Raw genomic sequence first — 21041 nt, 5'->3', positions numbered from 1 at the left:
ACACAACTCAATGCACATTAGTCTACCTTCATGAAAGGGAGACAATGAGAAATATTTTCAATGGAACAAATTCAAGTCACTGCATGATTGGTACTTATTCTGTCTGAGAAGTATCATAACCTCATTCACGTATTCATTCACTAAATTTTAATGCTATAGTAGACAGATACCTCCAAAAGGAAGAAGGAAAAAAGGAGAAGGAAAAAAGAAGGAAAAAAGGAGCAAGTTGTGAAGGCAGTAAAGTTGTGGCAACACAGGCCTTTGAAGAAAGCAGCCCAAGCAGCCAGTTCATGGATATGCATTTGGTCAGATCATGAAGAGCTATGAGACAGGTAGTGACAGATGAGGGAGTAATTCTAATGGAAAATATCAGAGTTGAGTTCTTTTGTCAAACACCATTCAGCTCTGGGGAGGGAGAAAATACATACCCTGGGGACAGGACAACAACTGCCACTCCTGGAAAGAGTTCAGATTGCTTCATTCAGCGGAATCCTAGGAAGTAGGGAAAATAGGACCAGGAAGCAGCACCCACCCCAAAGTTTGTATGAAGGCATAAAGAAAAAACACTAACTGTTATAGAAGAAGTAAATGGGCATTTGAAGGCCAGGGTGGCCCACAAATGCTCTCCACATACCCAAAGTTGCTTTGGCCCCCTTCTTATGATTCTGACTATTCATTCTCGATTTTATTTTTTAGTTATTTTTATATGTTGTTCTCTAGAAGTTTATGTTTTGTGGAACTCCAGTACAGCATACTCTTTCTCTTATTCTAAATTGTCTTAATAGTTTCAAATAATAGATAAATTGTGATGATTCCCAAATCACTGGATAGAGCCCAATTTAATTTCTATACCCAAATGCCGACTTGTATGCCTCCGCCCTGATGTTACATAGCTGCCTGAGATCAACATGTATAGCTGATCTCACCACTTGCCTCACCACATAATTCTCATCTTCCTGAATTATGGATCTTGGTGATCAGAATCTAACACATCACCTGGCACAATGAAGCATTCAGTAAAGTTAATAAATGAATAAATCTACCATAACGAAAACTCAATAAGAATAGGGAATAGAACAGGACAACCAAGTGAAGAATGAAAAACAAATGATTACTAGTAATAACAGTAGCTGTATAATATAATAAGTGCTTCCTATGTGCCAGGCATTTATCTAAGTGTTCTGCCTGTATTAACTCATTTAATCTATATGCTTGTTGAATGTTAACTACTAAGCATTGTATAGGATGTGTCACGCACACATACACATTTAGAATGACAGCATACACAATTCTATTGATTTAACTGACAAGGTTCCCATTAAGTAGACGTCATCTGTACTTTCCTTTTAAGGAAATAAAAATAATGATAGCCAGCATTTATGATAGCTTACCATGATCCACGTTTCATGCTAAGTAATTCACAGAGATGAAGGTATGAATTCACTCTACTAACACAGACACTAAGGCTCAGCTCATGTAATCCTTCAGTAACAGGATTAAGATTTGAACCCAGCTCTAGGCAAATTCATTATCATTTTCATAATACATTTTAAAACGTTACCTTAGCATTTTTAGTTTATTCAGATAGGGACACATGCAACAAACTTCAGAACATTTTTATCAAAACACAATTGTAGTCACAAGCTTCCAGGGATTAACATGCATTTATGTTAAATATTAAGTGGGGAAAAACTATTTTTGGTGTCAAATAAATGAAATGTTACCCAATATCCAAAATAATCCCATTACCCAAGGCTCACGAAAACCATTGGTTACAACCACTTAATATCTCAGTAACTATTTGCACATGGTGCCTGTTTCTTCAATTGCAAAATGGGAATAATAATAAATATATATAATGGCAGTGGGTCTAAATAAATGCATAGATTTAAACCACTTAGGGGAGGTTCTAGCACGTGAGCGCAATAAATTTAAGTGTTATTATTGTTAATATGGCAGTCACAATAATTTCTTTAAATTATCAGTAGTACTCAATTTTTACAAAAGTATAATGAAATCCAACATTATTCAATGGTTGTATTCCTAGAAAGTTATGTACCAATTCAAATTTTTAATAAAATAGCATTCTTTTCTAAAATAAGCTTTGTAGATGGATTAGTTTACTGTAACAAATCGTTTACTTTTATCATTTGCTTTTTTAGGGGGTGACTAGATGGCTCAGTCAGTTAAGTGTCCGACTTTGGCTCAGGTCATGATCTCATGGTCTGTGGATTCAAGCCCCGCATTGGGCTCTGCTTCGAACTCTGTGTCTCCCTCTCTCTCTGCCCTTCCCTGCTCATGCTCTCTTTCTCTATCTCTCCCAAAATAAATAAATAAATAAATAAACATTAAAAAATTAATTAATTTAGTTAAATTTTTGAACAGAGAGGGAAAAGTGGAAAAACCTGGATTTTTATATATTCACTTTACTGTATATGAATTATATAAATATGTATATATTTATGTGTATATATGTATATATCTATTTATAAATAAATACATAAGTAATTTACTTAATACACAAGCGAAGTAATTTAGATGCTCAGGAAGGTGACACTTAACTGATCTGAGGATTTAAAAGAATTCATACTGCTTACAAACTCATAAGCCTTACTCCCAGGAGTGGCTTGGACATCTACAGATTCTCGGCTTTTATTTTTATCCTTGGAACACCTTCAGGAAATGTCATGTTGTTTCCAGGTTAGCGTCAGGGTCCTGCTAACTTACAATCTGCCACTTCTCTCTGTCTTCCTTTGGCCGGGGTTTCGGTGCTTTTCCTCCGCTCTCTGGTTGGAAACTAGGAACCCAGGTGGAGATGAGCATTATGCTAAAGTGCCTACATTTGTTTCTGCGCCTTCTCTGTCATTTCCACAACAGCACTTTGTTTCTCCCCAGGCATCTGGGAACTCAAATTCCCTTTTTAAGTTACTTTTAGTACTTCAAGAACCATCCCAATTAAGTTCATTATGTTGATTATTTCAATGAAGTTACAAAGCAATTAATAACAATTTTGTCAGCCTTCTTCCTTTTGCCAGTATGTTTAGGGAGAACAGGAGATATATTTTAGGGTATCAAGTGCTAATTCCTAGGCATGCAGAAATTATATGCCTCACAGTTTGACACCAAATCTTGTTATTATCTGGCTGCACAGTATACTCATGAATTTCAAGCATGAATGGGCAAAGCCTTCATTAAAAATTATGGACCCACTCTTTAGGAAAAAAAAAAAACTGCTAACATCAAAGTAAGGCTGGCATTTGGTAAGCTTTCAAAAGCACAGCTCTGTGATTGTTTCAGCCTGATTAACCATTCACACCTTTGCATTTGTTTCAAAAAACTAAACCATCTGCAGTGGTTTTTTGTTTTGTTTTGTTTTTTCTTTTAAAGGTTTTAAAGAGTAAATAATGTGATTGGACACTGCAGTCTGTTGTTCCTGCAAGTAAACAGAGCAGAGCTAGAATCCAACAAGCTGGCAAATAATGTTTCTCAAAGGGAAGGACAAGTGAAGAAGGCAGGGATGCTAAGGTGGTAACACCCATTGCATCTGAAGAGAAGCACTCAACATTTTGAAGCTCTACAGGTACCAGTCTTCCATTACCATAGCTACAACAGTGGGTGATTAGCAGTGATTGCCACTCACTGCTCTCATGCTGAAGTGCCATTCCAGGACCTATACAATTCCGTCCAATTCTGTCTCCATCCAATACTTTCCATTTACCGCCCCCCTAATCCCTAACGTCCCAATGACCACAGGATTTCTCTGCAGATCTCTTCCTCTGACCAGCGCCAGCCATGACACGTGCATCACTCCAGTTGGCTGCTGGCATCTTCTATTATGAGACCCTTGGTCCTCCTCACCACCTTTCTCCTCCACTTGCACATTAGCTACAATCTGTCAGCCAGCTGCACCACAGCAAGGATGCCAGAGAGCAGAGCAGACGCTGACAACTATTGACAGCACGGTCAATAATCACTTTTCCTATTGTGCACAATCTCTGTCATTAACTGTTTTTAGGCCTTGTTAATTTCTTCTTAAAGTTCCTGAACGCAATTTAATTTTTACAAGAACATTTCTCAAGTTTATTGTTTTCCAACTGTACTAAAACATCCTCTACCCAACATTTAAAACTCAACAATATATGATTAATTTTTTTAAGATGCCATGGCAACCAAAGATTAAATTTGAATTTGAATAAAAGAACTCAGCCTCCCTTAAAAATCTTCTAGTAGCTGGAAAGAATACTAATATAATTTTATGTGGAGTCTTGTCAAGTGCATTCAAGAAATGTCAAACTATATTTTTAACCACGGAGTTTGCTTAATCCCATAAGACTCTATCTCGCCTTTATGTTGACAAATGAACAGAACTGAAATATCAGGGATCTGAGCTTCTGTCAAGATCCCCTTCGCATCAAAAGTTGTTGTTCTTGTGCAGCTGTTTTCTCAAACTTTCAAATTAAAATCTATACTAACCTTAGCTTATGATTACCTGGGGTTTGCTATTGAATTCCTTTGTTGTCACACCTTAATTGACTCCAAGCTTTACTTTTTATGTACAAGTCAATGAACTGTTGTGAAAACTCAGCAGGAAAATCAGATGAGAGACTCCTGATGATTGTCATTGACTAGAAAAATGTCATCTTACTCATCTGCCTCCCATGTTTGCTTCTTGAATGCCACATTTGGCTCCAACTTCACCCCCCCCCCTTCATGTTTTTCTGCATATAGTCTATTTTACAGAATACAAAATTAGTATTTTAACAACATTTGCAACCTGGCCTTTACTAACATAAATAGGACTAAAAGTAGATGGGAATAAAACTATTTAAATTCATGTCTTATTTTTGCCTCTAATGCTCCTGGGAAACTTTACTAATATTTGGAACTCAGGGCCCATCAGAAGGGAAAAATTATGAGACAAAGTTTAATGGCATTTAAAAATTCAAATGGACCTACTTTGTATCAAGATTGTATTTTAAGATTCAGCATTTTTCAACACTACTTTTTAGACTTATTTTAGTGAATAGGGACTATGATTTATACACTCAAGATGGTCTAGTCATATTTAGAAAAGCATACTTGATATATAACTTTTCCTTAAATAATATAATTTTTAATTGTGAATTTTCATCACTTAACATAATTCATGTGTTAATTCCTATAAGCAGTCAAAATTCTGGCAAATGGCATAACATTAACATCAGGTGTATTTATAATTTAGAGTTACCTACTTAAAACTGGCCTCATAAAAAAATCCTCACTTAAATAGTTTTCTATGAAAAATGGTGAAAATACAATCTTGGTATTACTTCATATTCATGTGGGAATGACAGCATAGTGAAAATAAAAAGATGTTAAGATTAGTAGAAAGTCTTCATTCAGAAAATGCAAACTGCAAATTATATTTTGAGATGTTCTCATTTATGAAACATTGTAACTTTTTAAATTAAGTAACACTATTAACAGTCATAATTCCACGTGCTTTATATTTTATCTCACAGCAGTTCACAGTTGTATTGTCTAAGTAATAATTATGAAAAGTAAGCCACCCCCTGGGCAAATGGCAATAATACTTGCTAACATTTAATGAGAGGTAAGAATTAAATTAATGCACATGGAGAATTGGGGGAAAGGGTCATATGCTGGTGGGAGGAAGGATGCATTGGAAGAAAGTTTATGTAAATGACACTGTATTCAAATAGGCAAAATTATAAGCTGTCTTCTGTATTATGAGCTGGAAGGAGGTGAGGACATACCTGTCCTAATAGCTGGAGAGGTAAACTCGTTGAATAACTTGAGCTCAAGCTCAGGCATAGGGATGTTGATCAGCTTTATAGCAAAGCTGGCATTCTTTTAGGGGAATCTGTTTTGAGTATCAGAAGCAACCCACACTTGCAAGTTGCTCTGTAAGGAACCCAAATCAAGTTCTAGAGTTAGCACTGGAGGCAAGGGTAAATTTATTGAACACCTACATCGCCCTGTGGCAATGTGTGGGTCCTGGGGAAGTCCACCCTCTCATCCTTCTTGGTCTTCATTCCTGCTTCTTTTTTGTGAAGTCTCTGAACACCAAAAGATTCCTCCCCTGGATTTCCCTTCAGCTTTGATACTGGATGGTTCTGAGCCCACAACATATGTCAAAATATTCCCATGCAAAACTTCCTAAAACCACCTTAGAGAAATGATCGTCAACTTGCCTGTGTATTAGAATCTCACATTTTAAAAAATTCCAATGCCCAGGCTATAATCCAGACAAATTAAACCACCATCTCTGGGAGTGGGACACAGGCATCAGTTGTTTTTGAACTTGCCCAGGTAAGTCCAATGTAAAGACAAATTTGGGAAAAACTGCCTTATGGAGCTCAGGTTAAAAAAAAAAAAAAAAAAAAACACGAGTGGAGCAACCAACCAAATAGTAAGCTGGGTTCATTGTGCCTATAAAGAAACTGCCTAAGAGCTTGATAAATACCGACATCTTAATGACATTTATACTCGCTTAAGATTTCCACAATGCATATTCATTTAGAATGCATGTGCACATCATTTCCCTGTGACAAAGCGAAGCTAGTCAGTCAACAAATACAGTATGAGCTTTCAGTCTCTCTGCACACATGCTGGTAGTGGCTAACCTGACCACAATAACAAGCATTTCATTAACACTTCAGAAAGTGTTATTATAAAAAAAAATTTTTTTTGTCCACTTGAGCTTGAACTGTTGAGTGGAAAGAGTGTTAAGTGGAACAAGGCCTCTGGCTGTTCTTAGCAGCTGTGATTAGAGTGCAGGGAGTTGTGGTCTCCCCTGCCTTTTAGAGGTAAGAACCAAACAGGGAGGACCCACCCTGCGGAGGACACACAAGTTTATGGGGTGTGATGGAGATGTTCTAAAATGGCACTTGCCCCAGATTCACTCCTCACACTGACCTTTCAACGTTCATGTGATGTGTCAGCTTCCAGCTTAATGTTCCCTGTTTATAAAGGATAAAACAGATGACAGATGACGGGGGGGGGGGGGGGGGGGCAGAATTCGTGAAGTTACATCCTACTTTGCATTCCTGGTTTGTTTGTTTGTTTGCTTTACTAAATCAATCTTGAAACCTCTTCATAGGGAATATGCACTCTGGTTCAATACAGCCCCTCCCTCCACCCCACACACCCTTTTATCTCAAACCAGATGTTTCACACTTTTACTAGATGGGTCTGGCCCTCAGGGCATTTGAATCTGCAATTCCAGTATTTATTATTTATGCAAGTTTAACACAGAAAGCTACTGCCATTCATTAAAACCTCACCACAGACTATGACTTGGGATGCTGAAAGAAGATTTGGAAGCTCTGAGTAGACCAAAAGATGTGGGACAACACTCCACACAGCACGAGCTCTGCCAGCCCAGAGTCTCATGAGAGGCTGACTGAGGAGAGGCCCTGACGAAGGTTCCTTCAGTAAGAGAGAGTTAACTTCAAATGCAATGATATTAGAACTCCACTTTCGCCATATTTAAGATGTGATGTTTACTCTCTCACACATTTTTTTTCTCATTCTGTAGATGCTTACTGCATATTTATTACGTGAATAGATTCATGAGTACGTGAGTGAGACCCTCGGAAGGGTCTTGGACTACTAAAGGTCTATAACTTTGTGTCATCAAAATTTGGTAAAGTATTCAAAAAGGACACATAGAGATAATTTAGTTGATGAGTTTTATTATGTAGAAAATAAGTTTGTGAGGAAAAAGAGTAGTTTAAATGGAGGCAAAAAGATGTCTGAGGAAATATTGGCGCTAAAATAGTACTAAAATGAATGTGTACAATCTTCCATTTAGTAGAATATGCTATGAGCATCCCAGGTCCTTTGGCACTAAAGAAAGTATTTTCTCAAAAATATTGTGATCTACAGAGATAGTCAATTGTAAGTGTCAACAATTTCAGACAGATACCAATAACACTACCTTATAAGGCTAAGAAAATAATGTAAATAGGTACCAAGAATAATTATTCTGTTTGTTTTTTAAGTGATCATGTAATCAAAATTAAAAATTAAAAAATATATTTGTTTTAATACACATGGATATATGTTATTTTTACATTTTAGAAAAAAATGAATTTTAAGTGGCCTTTAAAAAGACATTCTATACCTATACCAATATAGTAAAATCAATCTGTTGATTAATAAATATTTCAAAACGTACATAATTTTAATTATATTTAATCCCGTTAATACTCAAAAGAATCGTGTAATAAGCTTATCTAATAAACTAGAAGGTCACCATATAAATAAATATTCATTCAATGAATGAATGAATGAGTTTAGATATCTACCACCTAGGTAGGCACAAAATTGGTTCATTTTGCCAATTTTTTACTGAAGCAAAATAAAGTGCATTTTTTTTCAATCTACCCTTAGATTTGCCAAAAATCTTCCACTGATTCTATCATCTCTAGTTGAAATTGAAAATGCCAAATAGAAATTAGGACAATTATAACATAAGTCAAAGAAGAAAGTAGTCAGATCTTGAAAATTATTCAGTTTCATTTTTTTTTCAATAGCTACAGGTTCACAGTATCTTTTATGATGTATTTTAAAATCTTTATGAGAGGTGCTATTCTTTCAGTGAAAACAGATGGCTTCTCTCCAGGTTTCCTGCTTCATCTCAAGTGCCTGACTCTAACGTAGGCATTGTTTCTCATATAGCCTCTGCTTAGAAGTGAAGAACAATTAGGAATTTTTAAGGTGGCACATGTGTTGTTCTCTCTGTGAACCCCGGTCTATAGTATTAAAGAAACTACTGATATGGACCTAGTGGTCTGTTGTATTTGATATCTTTGGAAATGTCAAAGGTATTTATTTGATATTATACCTAACTTGTAAGTTCCACTACTGTTCTATGCCTAATTGACTCTTTACCTTGTGCACTATCATGTTCACAAAGCAACTCAAGACACTCAATGAACAACTTAGATAGACTAGGGAAGGCTACTGGAGTCAGGCACAGGGCCGGGATAAACCTTAACATCTTCTGCCAGCCAGGGCAAAAGGAAGTCTTCTATTTCCCAATCAGCCTTCAGATATGTAAGAAAAGAGAAGAATATATGCCAAACATGATTTTACTTAACCATTCATTACCAAAATATTCCCCCACTCACTTAAATACTTCAATTTCTTGAAATATGATGTAATAGCTTTCATAAAGCAACCACAAAACATGATACTAGGCCCTTCATTGCCATAAATTTCTTTTTGATGTTTACAGAACATTTAACTACAAATGCAACATACACTGTGAATATAAAAATCTTTAGTGCTCTAAAAATCCTTGGGGCAAACAACTGCTAAAGGATAGCGATTTCATATAAACAAAACACTTAGTGCTGAAATAACCAGGAATTGCAGTATCTCTCTTAATGATAGTATAATAGAAAGCTATTCTTTACTTTCTTCCAGTCCCAGAAATGAGATGCTTTCAAGCACCTATATCTGTCAAAAAGCAGTAAGAACAGCAGCTGAGTTTTCTAAAATTTAAAAGTAATACTTTGGCTGGGATGTGATGTACTGTCACTTAGCACCTAAAAAGATCTGCACTCCCCTTGCCCCAATTAATGACACAATTCAACAAATTTTATTAACATGCTGGCAAAAAAAAAAAAAAAATTAAACCAACTTCTTTGTCTATATTCCACCTCTTATTAAGATCCTGATTAAATATTCCCAAGAAAATTATTCTGCTCGGCAAGATAGTGGAGTAGTTAAAAGCATTGAAGACTTTGGAAACTAACTGAAAATTTACACACACACACACACACACACACATACACACACGCACGCATGCACGCACACACACACACAAACATACAGTGCTTGGCGCCTAGGAAGAGGTACTACGTAAAAGTTACAAAAAAATTACAAGGGGAATAATCTAACTACTTACGAAAACTTTTACCAAAAAAACAACAACAAAACAAAAACAAAAACAACCCACATAGCTTCTTTCTGAAGTTCTAATGTACACTGATATTAGCAACTAGTACTCATTGTGTTATTGACTTTGAAAGGAAAAATAAATATCAGTGTTTCCTGGCTTTTATTTAAACTTCTTTGGGAAAATTATTGATAAATGGTACTTTAAAGGTGTGAAGCATTATGTTAGGAAAATGATAAAGAATGTGTGGACAATCCTTCTTTCCTCACCTGCCCTGAGGAAGTGTAAACCCAGAAACAGAAACACAGTATAATGGAACTGAAAGGTGATGAAATTGGAAATGGGAAAGATGAAAAGTGAGTGTTTTCTGCCTCTAATGGGAATGTCTCTCTTTAAGAGATGGCCTTAGTGTCTTTCCTATCTTATTGTAGTTCAATTCAGTACATTTCCATAGATGCCTTTCATACTTAGCGTATAGTCCATAAATTTTTAATAAATGATTATAAATTACATACAATATGCCCATAACATACTATGAATTTCCGATAGACAATGAACTTAGAAAAGTCATAGTGGAGCCAGAATTTGGGCTTCTATTCTTAAACATCCATGTGCTATACTACAACCTATTTTACTCAGAAATACTTTTTTTATTTCATGCCATATTGTCAATACTTTAAAAATCCAAGAGTCCTGAAAATTAAAAGACTCTTGATCACAATTTGTGATGCTCTCTGAAAATAGGTTAGACTCTCCTGTCTTATTAATTTTTTAGTGAGAACTTATTATTTTGAAGGAACATGAAACACAGTGCTAAAATATTTATAGAGATGTTAAAATATTTATATGTGCAAAAGCAAAATGACCATATTTGGTTCTAAATTTTCTAATGAATAAAAAGGTAATGTAAAAAATAATTCTTCTATTATGCTCTTTGTTTCAATCAAATGACCAGATGAACTGGCAACGATTTTCTTCAATTACAGGTACTACTAAATCTTGTGTCTTTAGGTTTTGTCTGTGTCCATGTTGGTGACCTGCCCAGATCCTCTTCACCCACCGGTACACTCCACTCCCCAAGAACATAGCATGCACCCAGTGGACCAGGCCAAGTGGAGATTTTACCTGCAGCCATACTGACCACATCTTTGCTTGCCTCTTTTCCCCACTCTCCCCTGGGTCTCTTGTCTCCTTACAGGTTTCCCTGAAGAGCACTCCCTCAATAAATCATGTGCTCCCAAATCTATGATGCATGCACTTTTTTAGGGAATCTCACTTAACACAGAATCTTTATAGAAAGAATACATTATTAACTAAATTCTTGATCCAGTTTCCACTTGCACTCTATAAAATAATGAAATGAAACCAACAAATTTATCAAATATGGGGTTAACCAATCATGGAGGTAACTGAAGTCATGAACTGCTCCAAAGAACAGGCAAAGAAAAGAGAGCAAAAGATAAAAACTCAGAGTAATGCCAAGCTCTTGGGTTCAGCTCCAGTGGCTAAATATCTCATTTGTGTTCTTCCATTTGTCATATACACTTGCTCAATGAGTTTGCTAACTCTAGTCCTTTGATTCCATCTTTCACAGCATATAAATTCTTCTTTATTATTAAGCTGAGTAAAGCTATTATTGCTACCTTATTTCAGATACTAAATCAATTCAATTATGCTTTTTATTCTGCCATTTTGATATCAGTGGAAGAGAAATAATTAGAAAACTGGCATTGATCATAATATGAATTGTCAAGCTCAATTCCAGATGGAATAACAAGCTAGATGTGATGTCAGTTTTATTATAAGCTATTGTTCATTGACAAACTTAGCATTTGCAGTCCACAACATAATGGCAGGTACGTAATAGGAAATTTTGGGCTAAATAAGCTATTATTAACTTGGTGAAATGAAAATAACAGAAATAATCACAACCCTCTCTTAGTAAAGCATAGGACAATAATAGAAAATAAGCAGCAAGCATGGGACCACAATAAAAACATGTGACAAATTTTAAGTTAGTATGTATGTGTGTATATATACACATATACATATATATAATATATATACAAGTTTTAAGTATGTATATATGTATGTATATATACATATATACAAATATATATATAATGTGTATATATATATATACATATATATATATAATTTCATATCTTCTACATTTAAGCTAGAAGGAATATTTTTCTCTGAAACCTGCAGAAATATTCCCTCACTCTATTCTGTTCCAGATTTGTAAATAAAGACTGATTCAGGAGTATTAATTATTCTAAAGCATACACCATTCTTTAATTCTCTCTGCCTCTGTCCACTGAAGTTTAACCAGTTTTCTGTCTTATGTGGGAAAATCTCTGTGCTTAAGTGGCTGAAGGGATATATCTTCACCTAGCTTCCTTCCACCCCCAGAGCCAGGAGAAGAACTATGCCAGTGACAGCAATAATGGCCATTCAAAGAACCCTCCGGCAGGATCTCTAAAGCTCAATGTTTGTTTTACCTAAGAATGCCTTTAGGGGCGCCCGGGGGGGCTCAGTCAGTTAAGCATCCAACTTCAGCTCAGACCATGATCTCACTGTTGGTGGGTTTGAGCCTCACATCGGGCTCTGTGCTGACAGCTAGAGCCTGGAGCTGCTTCGGATTCTGTACCTCCCTCTCTCTCTGCCCCTCCCCTGCTTGCACTCTGTCTCTTTTTCTCTCTCTCTCAAAAATAAACAAACATTAAAAAGTTAAAAAAAAAAAGAAGAATGCCTTCTATATTCAAAGGATACATCACAATGCTGGGAGAATTCCATCAACAATCTATTACTTCCAACCAAGGGTGTTTACAAGCATGTGTCCTGGTATGGAAACAAGCTCAGAGGACAAATGCATAGGCTTACGGGGGTGAGGGGATAGGAAGACCCTGAACAGTACAGTTCTCCCTCCACCTTTTAGAATGCCCATTTTACAACACTAAGTCACAAAATGGAGCAATGAAAAAAGAAATGGAACTTAATGCTTATGTGCTCTTATCATCCACTTATTCTTCAATAAATGTTTCTTAAGCATCTATTTATGCCTGGTACTGTGCTGAGTGCCACAAGTGATACTGGAACGCCCCTCAGGAAGTTTATAATCAAGTAAAGAAGAAAGAGTTTTCAGCTTTACCTCTTAAATAAACACAGCCGTTTGAAACAAAGATAATAGCAATATAAATATGAATTACACCGTCTCTCTGAAGGAACAGAACACATGTGAAACCTAAGAAGGCAAATTTGTCACTCAAATATTTAGAGAGATAATGCAGTACTTACAAAATAGGCACACTTAAAATAGAAGGGAGAAATATATTTTTAAAAACACTTTTTTTTCTACAATCATATTCTTGCCAGAGATTCAATGGAGATAATTAAGCAAATTTTAAGATTTTACTTCTTGTTGTAGTCCTACAAATCCTACAAAGGCTATGTTTTATCAATCTAAAGACATTTCTACATAACATACTAAGTTTTTGTAGCTCTAATAGAACTCTGAATTTCAAGAAGAAAAAAAAAAGTCTGTTAAAATCACACAAACAGTCGCTATACAAATGTGAAATAAAGGTAAAGCCAATGGGCAAACAACTACATTGTTTTTTGTATGTATGACATCTCTTTACGGTGGAAGCTTTGCTAGTAGTAACACATATACACACAGAAGTCCACAGACAATCCTGGGAAAAATATGCCAAGACCAAGCAAGGTTCCATGAGTAGTAAGACGTGATACATACCATATATGGTTTTATGATGAAAAATGCTTCTTGACTTCAGTCCTTACTATGTGAATTGTCTTCTTTAGGTCATGGCTCAACTTTACCATTTGTACCCTCCCTGGCCCCCTCCCGCAAATATGAACCTCAAACCTGGACTCTGATGTCCCTATCGCTGTCATAAGCCATTTACCATTGACTGCTGTAACAGAAAAGCCACTAGAGCAGGAAGAGGCAAGGGCTGCAGAAAGGAGATGGTTAGGTACAGATAGACAGGAAGTGCTTTTTCTTCTGCTATTAAATGAAGGGCAGAAGAAAATGCCATCTTGATGTCCTCAGAATCCTCTGCCACCTTAGACCTGAGAAGAGCCTGTGATCTTTGTCTTCTGCAGGAGGGGATAGTAAAACTGGAGATATGTACTGTGGGATGGGCCGACACCCCCTGCCCCTCGCTCAATGGCAGAGGGTGGGCAAATTTGTGGATATGTGGCAATGGTGTTGCATAAGACACCCAGTGCTTTTATTCCATGTGTGTCTTCATGACAGAGCTCTTCTCTGCTCATATCAACACAAAGGGCCAGCTCAGGGCTCAATGACACCACTGTCATTTTATGTATTTCTTTTACATGAATTTTTTAAAAATCTATCTGACCAAACAAATGGTGACATTAACCCTGACTTAATATATTATTTTGTCCTCTGCATGAGGCATCCCACAGATCTGGGAAAAGTCAGGATTGCCAGGAAGCTGAACCTAGTAGAGCTTGATGCTCGGCAGTGTGAGGGTCAGAGAGATTTGTCAGATTGGTTGACATCAGCCTTGCCTGGGGATCTCATCAGTTCTGGTGTGCCTTTTAAAACCATGAGGAAGTTTTGAATTATTTCCATAAAAGAAAAATTCTCCATTTCAGAAATACATTAAAAGGCACACTTTTATTGGAAATGTAAATAGTCACTTACTTTTCCATGACAGTCACCTTCATCATTGATATTCACTTCATGATGAGAATTCTATAGACAAATGAAGGTCAAACCTCCTTAGACTCCTCTCATGAGGAAAACTATTATTTTTTAAAATGTTATCAATGCACACATATGTAGACATATAAATATTTATATGGAAACTTACCACCTAGTCGGTGAATAAAAATGGGAATAGAAATGAGGTGCTCTGGGAATCCTCCCTGTGTGACTGTACTTTCAAATCAGGAGAGCGCTGTGTTTCTTTTGCCATTTGTATCCCTGTGTCTAACTGGGAAAGGTCAATATTTCATATAACATAAGCAACAAAGGACTTTGGATTCTTTCTCAGTTTATGGAAAGGAAAACATGTGAGGTCCCAGAAAGTTAAGTGACTTAAGATCACATTGCTGGGTTAAACCTAAAACACATTTTTCTGGATTCTCAATCCAGTCCTACTTCTGTGGTATTGGAAGTATTGATCAGAGTAATAATCTATGGTATTGAAAAAGGTAAAAAGTTACGAGGTTAGCTAGTGAAAATAGAAGGTATTACAGTAGTAAATTTAGTAAACTAGGAACATGAGCCAGACCTTAGAGGAAGAGAGAGACCACAGCTAAACTGTGGAATTATTTATACTCTGCTAGGCCACAAGAGAAGGGCAGAGAAGTGCACAGTAGAAATCCAACCACAAAAGGTAAAGGTCTTTGGTCAAAGCTGCACCACGTGTTTGCCTCTCAGGGCTGCCCTAGAAATTGCCCCCCCCCCCCCACCTTATGATTCAAAAGAAAAAGATCCTGGGGATCCTGGGTGGCTCAGTTGGTTAAGCTTCTGACTTTGGCTCAGGTCATGATCTCACAGACCCCACATTGGGCTCTGTGCTGACAGCTCAGAGCCTAGAGCCTGCTTTAGATTCTGTGTCTTCATCTCTCTTTGTCTCTCCCCCATTTACTCTGTCTGTCTCTTCCTCAAAAATAAACATTTAAAAAATTTTTAATTTAAAAAAGAAAAACAAAAGAAAAAGATCCTAATTTTAAAAATGAAGTAAATTGAGACAGAGCTACATATGGCCTAGGAAACACTATCTTGAGGGAAAGTCTGGGGAGGGATTCGGTAGAATTGGGCCACAAACAGATACTGATGTCATCATGGGAAAGAAAATGATTTCTGGGGGTGCCTGGGTGGCTTGATCAGTTAAGCGTCTGACTCTTGATTTTGGCTCAGGTCATGATCTCACAGTTCGTAGGTTCAAACCCCACATTGGGCTCCACACTGAGGGGGGAAAGCGTGCTTGGAATTCTTTCTCTCTCCTTCTCTCTCTCCCCCTTCAATTCTCTATCACTCTCTCCTTCTCTCTCAAAATAAATAAAATAAAATAACAAAGAAAGAAAATGATTTCTGTATCAAATGGTGGATCCTGAAAACTACAGACTGAGGTCACAGGGCTTGTTGGTCTGTGTTTCTCCCCTGACTTTGCTCAGGGGCAGTGTTATGTGGAAATCAGGAAGTAATGTGCTGTATTGCCTTAGTGTGTCCTAGCACTGGAGGCTGGAAGGGAACTGTAGACATTCTGGCCCCCGGGCCTGGGATAAGCTGGGAAAAGCATGAATGTCTACAATAAAGCATTTATGCCACCTCATACTGCAGCATTTTAAGTCCTATTATAGGACCACACACTTAATCTTCACAGAAACTTGTAGCACGGGCAGCAACTACTAACCCCTTTAGAGAAATGTACAAGCAGGCTCAGAGGATTGTATATTATTTGTGGAAGATCAAACTATATGTGGCAAGGTCAGAGAATCCAAATTTCTGATTTCTCTTTTCCATTTTATTAAGCAGACTCAAAATCAAAATGGAGTAAAAAAAAAAAAATCACAATCCACAGTTAATGCAGATATTTTTCAAAAGGCATTAGCTCCTATTTCAAGAAAGTTACATGTTTAAAGTTTTCTTTCTAAATAGGTTCCCTTTTAAACGGCAAACTATTTTCTATTTAGTTTCCCTTCTAAATGTTTTTCCCAATGGAAATAGAAACTTTTGACATGAGGCAGCCTGGTCTTTATGTCTGGCTTATATTTTCTCTCTCTCTCTCTCTCTCTCTCTCTCTCTCTCTCTTAATTTTCTGTATTTTTTTAAGTAAACTCTATGCCCAACATGGGGCTTGAACTCAAAACTCTGAGATCAAGAGTCACATGCTCTACCAACTGAGCCAGCCAGGCACCTGATGTCTGATTTGTTCTAATTGTCACATCTAGTGACTACAAATAAAATAGATCACTTTTCAAATCTAGATCTTAAAGTTAATGGAACGGGATACATTTGGTAACTTGTTCTGTTAACATTCTAAAATTGAACACAGTGATAGGAGGCTCAAAAACTAGGCTATACAAACCTTTTGGTAGTTACTTACTACTCTTGCAAGATGATCACAGTAGTAGCAGTTAAGATGTTAACTGCTTCCTGTCTCCTGAAAACACCTGCTCTAGGTAAGACACAAAGCTATCCATAGAAAGGGCAGTAACTATTGTGACAACCTTTGGAACACATTTGTAGGGGCATGTCCCTACATGTGACATGGCAGGGCATCCTTTCCTTTGGTTGGTCCTCTCATTTTCAAGTGAATGGAAGAATAAAGCTAATTACTTTGAAAGGCGTCAACAAAGGTTAATACGTTCCATTTTTATGAGAGTTATGCTCTTTGTACTCTGAGATTCTTTTATAAACTTATAGGACCTAGAGCCTTTGAGCTACATACTATATTTAATTAATCCAATGGTTAAAAACAGAAGTTATTCATTTATCAATGGACACTTGGGTTACTTCCATATCTTGGCTATGTCAATAATGCTGCAATAAACAAAGAGGTGCATATGTCTTTTCCAACTAGTGTTTTTGTTTTTGGGGAGTGAAGAAGATGTAATACACACACACCTACACACACACACACACACACACACACACGCACACACACACAATGGACTATTACTCAGCCATAAAAAAAGAGTGAAATCTTGTGATTTGCAAAAACATGGATGGACCTAGAGGGTATAATACTAAGCAAAATAAGACAGAGAAAGAGAAATATCACCTGATTTCACTCATATGTGGAATTTAAGAAACAAAACAAACAAATAAAAAGAGACAAACAAACAACCAGACTCTTAAATACAGAGAACAAACTGAGGGTTGCCGGAGGGAGAGTGGGCAGGGGGATGGGATAAATCAGTGATGGGTATTTATGGAGGGTCCTTGTTGTGATGAGCACTGGGTGTTACATATAAGTGATGAATCACTAAATTCTACTCCTTAACCTAATGTTACACTCACTATATGTTAAATAATTGGAATTTAAATAAAAACTTGAAACAAAACAAATAAACAAACAAAAGAGGCAAAAAAACCCACCAGATTCTTAAATACAGAGAACAAACTGGTGATTGCTAGAGGGGAGGTGGGTGGGGAATGGGTGAAATAGACAAGGGAGATTAAGAGTACATTTATCTTTTTTATTTAAGCATTTGTTTAATATATATTTTTGAGAGACAGAGAGAGAGAGCAAGCAAGCAGGGGAGGGGAGGGACAGAGAGATACAGAATCCGAAGCAGGCCCCAGGTTCTGAACTGTCAGCACACAGCCCGACGTGGGGCTCGAACTCACCAACCGTGAGATCATGACCTGAGCCGAAATCAGACACTTAATCAACAAAGCCACCCGGGTGCCCCAATAGTATACACTTATCTTGCTGAGCACTGAGAAATGTAAAAATTGTAGAATCATTATATCAGCCACCTGAAACTAATGTAATACCATATATAAATTATACTTGAAAAAAAATTTAATGAAAACAAAAAGCAAAAAAAAAAAAAAAAAAAAAAAAAAAGACAGAAGTTACTCTCTTGACAGAGGAACTCAGCATGAAATATGGTTTGTCTATTTGTTGCAGGCTTATAATAAAAAATACGAATAATGCACCATTAAGTTAGTATGTTCAATGAAGAAAACAAATGTAGAAAACTATTTTAAAAGCCCTAGCTACCCTTGTGATGAGCATAGCATAACATACAGAGATGTTGATTCAGTACATTGTACAACTGAAACTAATGTAAATTAGGTGTCAACTATATTCATATAAAAACATTAAATAAAAGTAAAATAATATTAATACAATTATAAATACGTGCTATGAAGAAAATTTTAAATAAAAATAGTCATTAAGAATACTTCTTCTGAGACAAGCCAGACAACATTCACATGAAAACTGCACATGTCAAAAAAAAAAACAATCCTTTTTGACAGGCACAATTTGACATGTGCAATAGGAAATAAAAAAAATTCTATTAATTTTATGAATGTGTATATGTTTGTATGCCCATACATATAGATAGATATGTATGTATGTTATAAATAAATATTTCCTGGTGGACAGCCATCATTAATATTATAGTTGCATTAATTTTCCCCCTGAAGTAAACAAATACTACATATAATATCTAAATTTTCTGTATTCATGAATTTGTTTCACTCAAAAGAGAAGTAACTCTTGCTCTAAATCCATCAAAAGTGGTGTTTATCCAACATTATGAACATGTCTTCCATTTAATGTTTGAAATGGGTGAAGTTAAAATTTCTTACCATCCAAGCTGTGACAAAGTCCCCCATCCAGGTCCCTACTGCAGCTAATTTCATGAAACTTTCATTTCGGATGCCCATATAGTCTGTAATGATATATGCTCTGTGGAAACAAACACACAAGACATTGTCCAGACTGAGAGAGCTACATCGTCAAAGAATTCTGGTTCAGCAACACGCAAAGGGACTTCCCTCCCTTTCAACAAGATCTCCCACTTTTGTCTCATCACATATGCTTACAGATCTGAAAGGCTCAGAAGAGCTCTGGGGGTGTCTGGGTCAGTTCCAATTAGATTTGAAGGCTGGCTGTGGCTATACCAATTACCACGTGCATTTCATTTTCAAGCTGTAAGACTGACAACAGCTTTTGGAAAATCAAACAGAGATACTCGGCAAAGGCATCATTTCATGCTCACTCAGGTATGAAGAGAGGGGAAACAATTCCTGAGTTAGAGTAACTTGAAAGGGAAGAGAAAAGCTCACTTTTTTTTCAGTTCTGTCAAGTCAGAACTATTGAAGACATACTGGGACTAGGCTTTACATAGAATATCATACCTGAACAATAGTCAAAAAAAGGTACATTTAAGAAAAATTTTAATGCAATGAAGTAACGTAAAATTTGATTCAAATATATGTGGTTTAAATTATTACTTAAATAAATAACAATAACCAGAAGATTTTATTTCACCTCTTTTTGTGTCACAATTTCTTGTCCACTTCCTATAACACTAATTCATGTTCTTACAGCCCAAAGAGAGATTCAAAGGCATGACTGATCATTAAACACAAGTAACAAGACTATACTTACTGCATGTAATTTCATTTCTTTCTTCTTATTTGATTTCAAGAAAATCTAAGTATTATTTTCCTATGGTACAATTTCTCCAGGAAAACTGGGACACAGGGCGATCACTTAACTCACCCAATCAATACCACATAACTGATGAATGGTAATTAGGAATCAAATTTCCCTCTCTCCCTCTCTCTCTCTCTCTCTTTTTAAGTCTAAGGTTTTTTTTCGCTCAGATTTTTTTTTTACATTAAATTTTGTTCCCTTTCTTAAACATAAGAGTATTAGTTAACCTTGATTCTTCTTAAATGAACTTTAAAATAAGATACAGTAGAAAATGATATGTTTGTTATTTAGTGAAACTATAAAGAAATACATTTTTGAAGTCATTGAGAGGTAAATCATCTCCAATTTAGTTTTTTTTTTTCTGGAGTTATTTCAGATAGTTTTTTTATACATAATATAAACAAATATTTAAATGGTTTTACTTAACAACAAAAATAAACTTATGAACTCTTAAAACAACTTTTTCCCACATGCTTCATTCACCTACCTTAGAAGATCTTTATAAAAATCTTAAGATCTCACCTCAGAATTCTGGGTCTCTATTCCATGGATTTCCATAATGGCCAAAGAAATCATAGCTATCATAAACTGCTTGCTTACAATATTCCAGAGATCACTATTTGCACTTTAAATACAGTGTCTCCAATACCTTCCAAGTCAGCGCAATGAAATGTATTATGATTCCTGTTTCACACATATGGAATTGAGGCTTCAGAGAGTTTTTGCAACTTTCTCAAGGTCAAGCATCTAGTAAATAGACAAGGTTTGAATCTAAATGATTGTCTCCCAAATGCAGGCACTTAACCACTATGCTGTATCTTCTTCCTATAAGGGTTAGTGAGATATAAAAAACACAAAGAATATCTATTCTTTTCCCCAGTATTTTAAAAGACATGAAGATCAAGACTTACATCCTTTGAGGATAATTCATAACAGAAGTCAAGGGC

At 36.2% G+C, this 21041-nt stretch overlaps 1 protein-coding gene across 3 annotated transcripts in view; it reads right to left on the bottom strand.

Annotated features, from left to right (window-relative positions):
- Positions 1–21041, bottom strand: part of TMEM117 (transmembrane protein 117) — a 492479-nt gene that overhangs the window by 225285 nt on the left and 246153 nt on the right. For 2 of the 3 annotated variants that reach the window (XM_078449928.2, XM_078449929.2), the window contains exon 4: positions 19242–19341. The exons of the other annotated variant lie outside the window; for it this stretch is intronic. In XM_078449928.2, the coding sequence (XP_078306054.1) occupies positions 19242–19341 (100 nt within the window). The remainder of the gene's footprint in view (positions 1–19241; positions 19342–21041) is intronic. 3 annotated transcript variants of the gene reach the window in all.

The sequence above is a fragment of the Panthera onca genome, chromosome B4 (assembly GCF_046562875.1).
Source record: "Panthera onca isolate mPanOnc1 chromosome B4, mPanOnc1 haplotype 2, whole genome shotgun sequence".
NCBI classification, from domain to species: Eukaryota; Metazoa; Chordata; class Mammalia; order Carnivora; family Felidae; genus Panthera; species Panthera onca.
The sequence above is the reverse complement of the archived record's forward strand: the minus strand, read 5'-3'. Positions and strand labels throughout refer to the sequence as shown.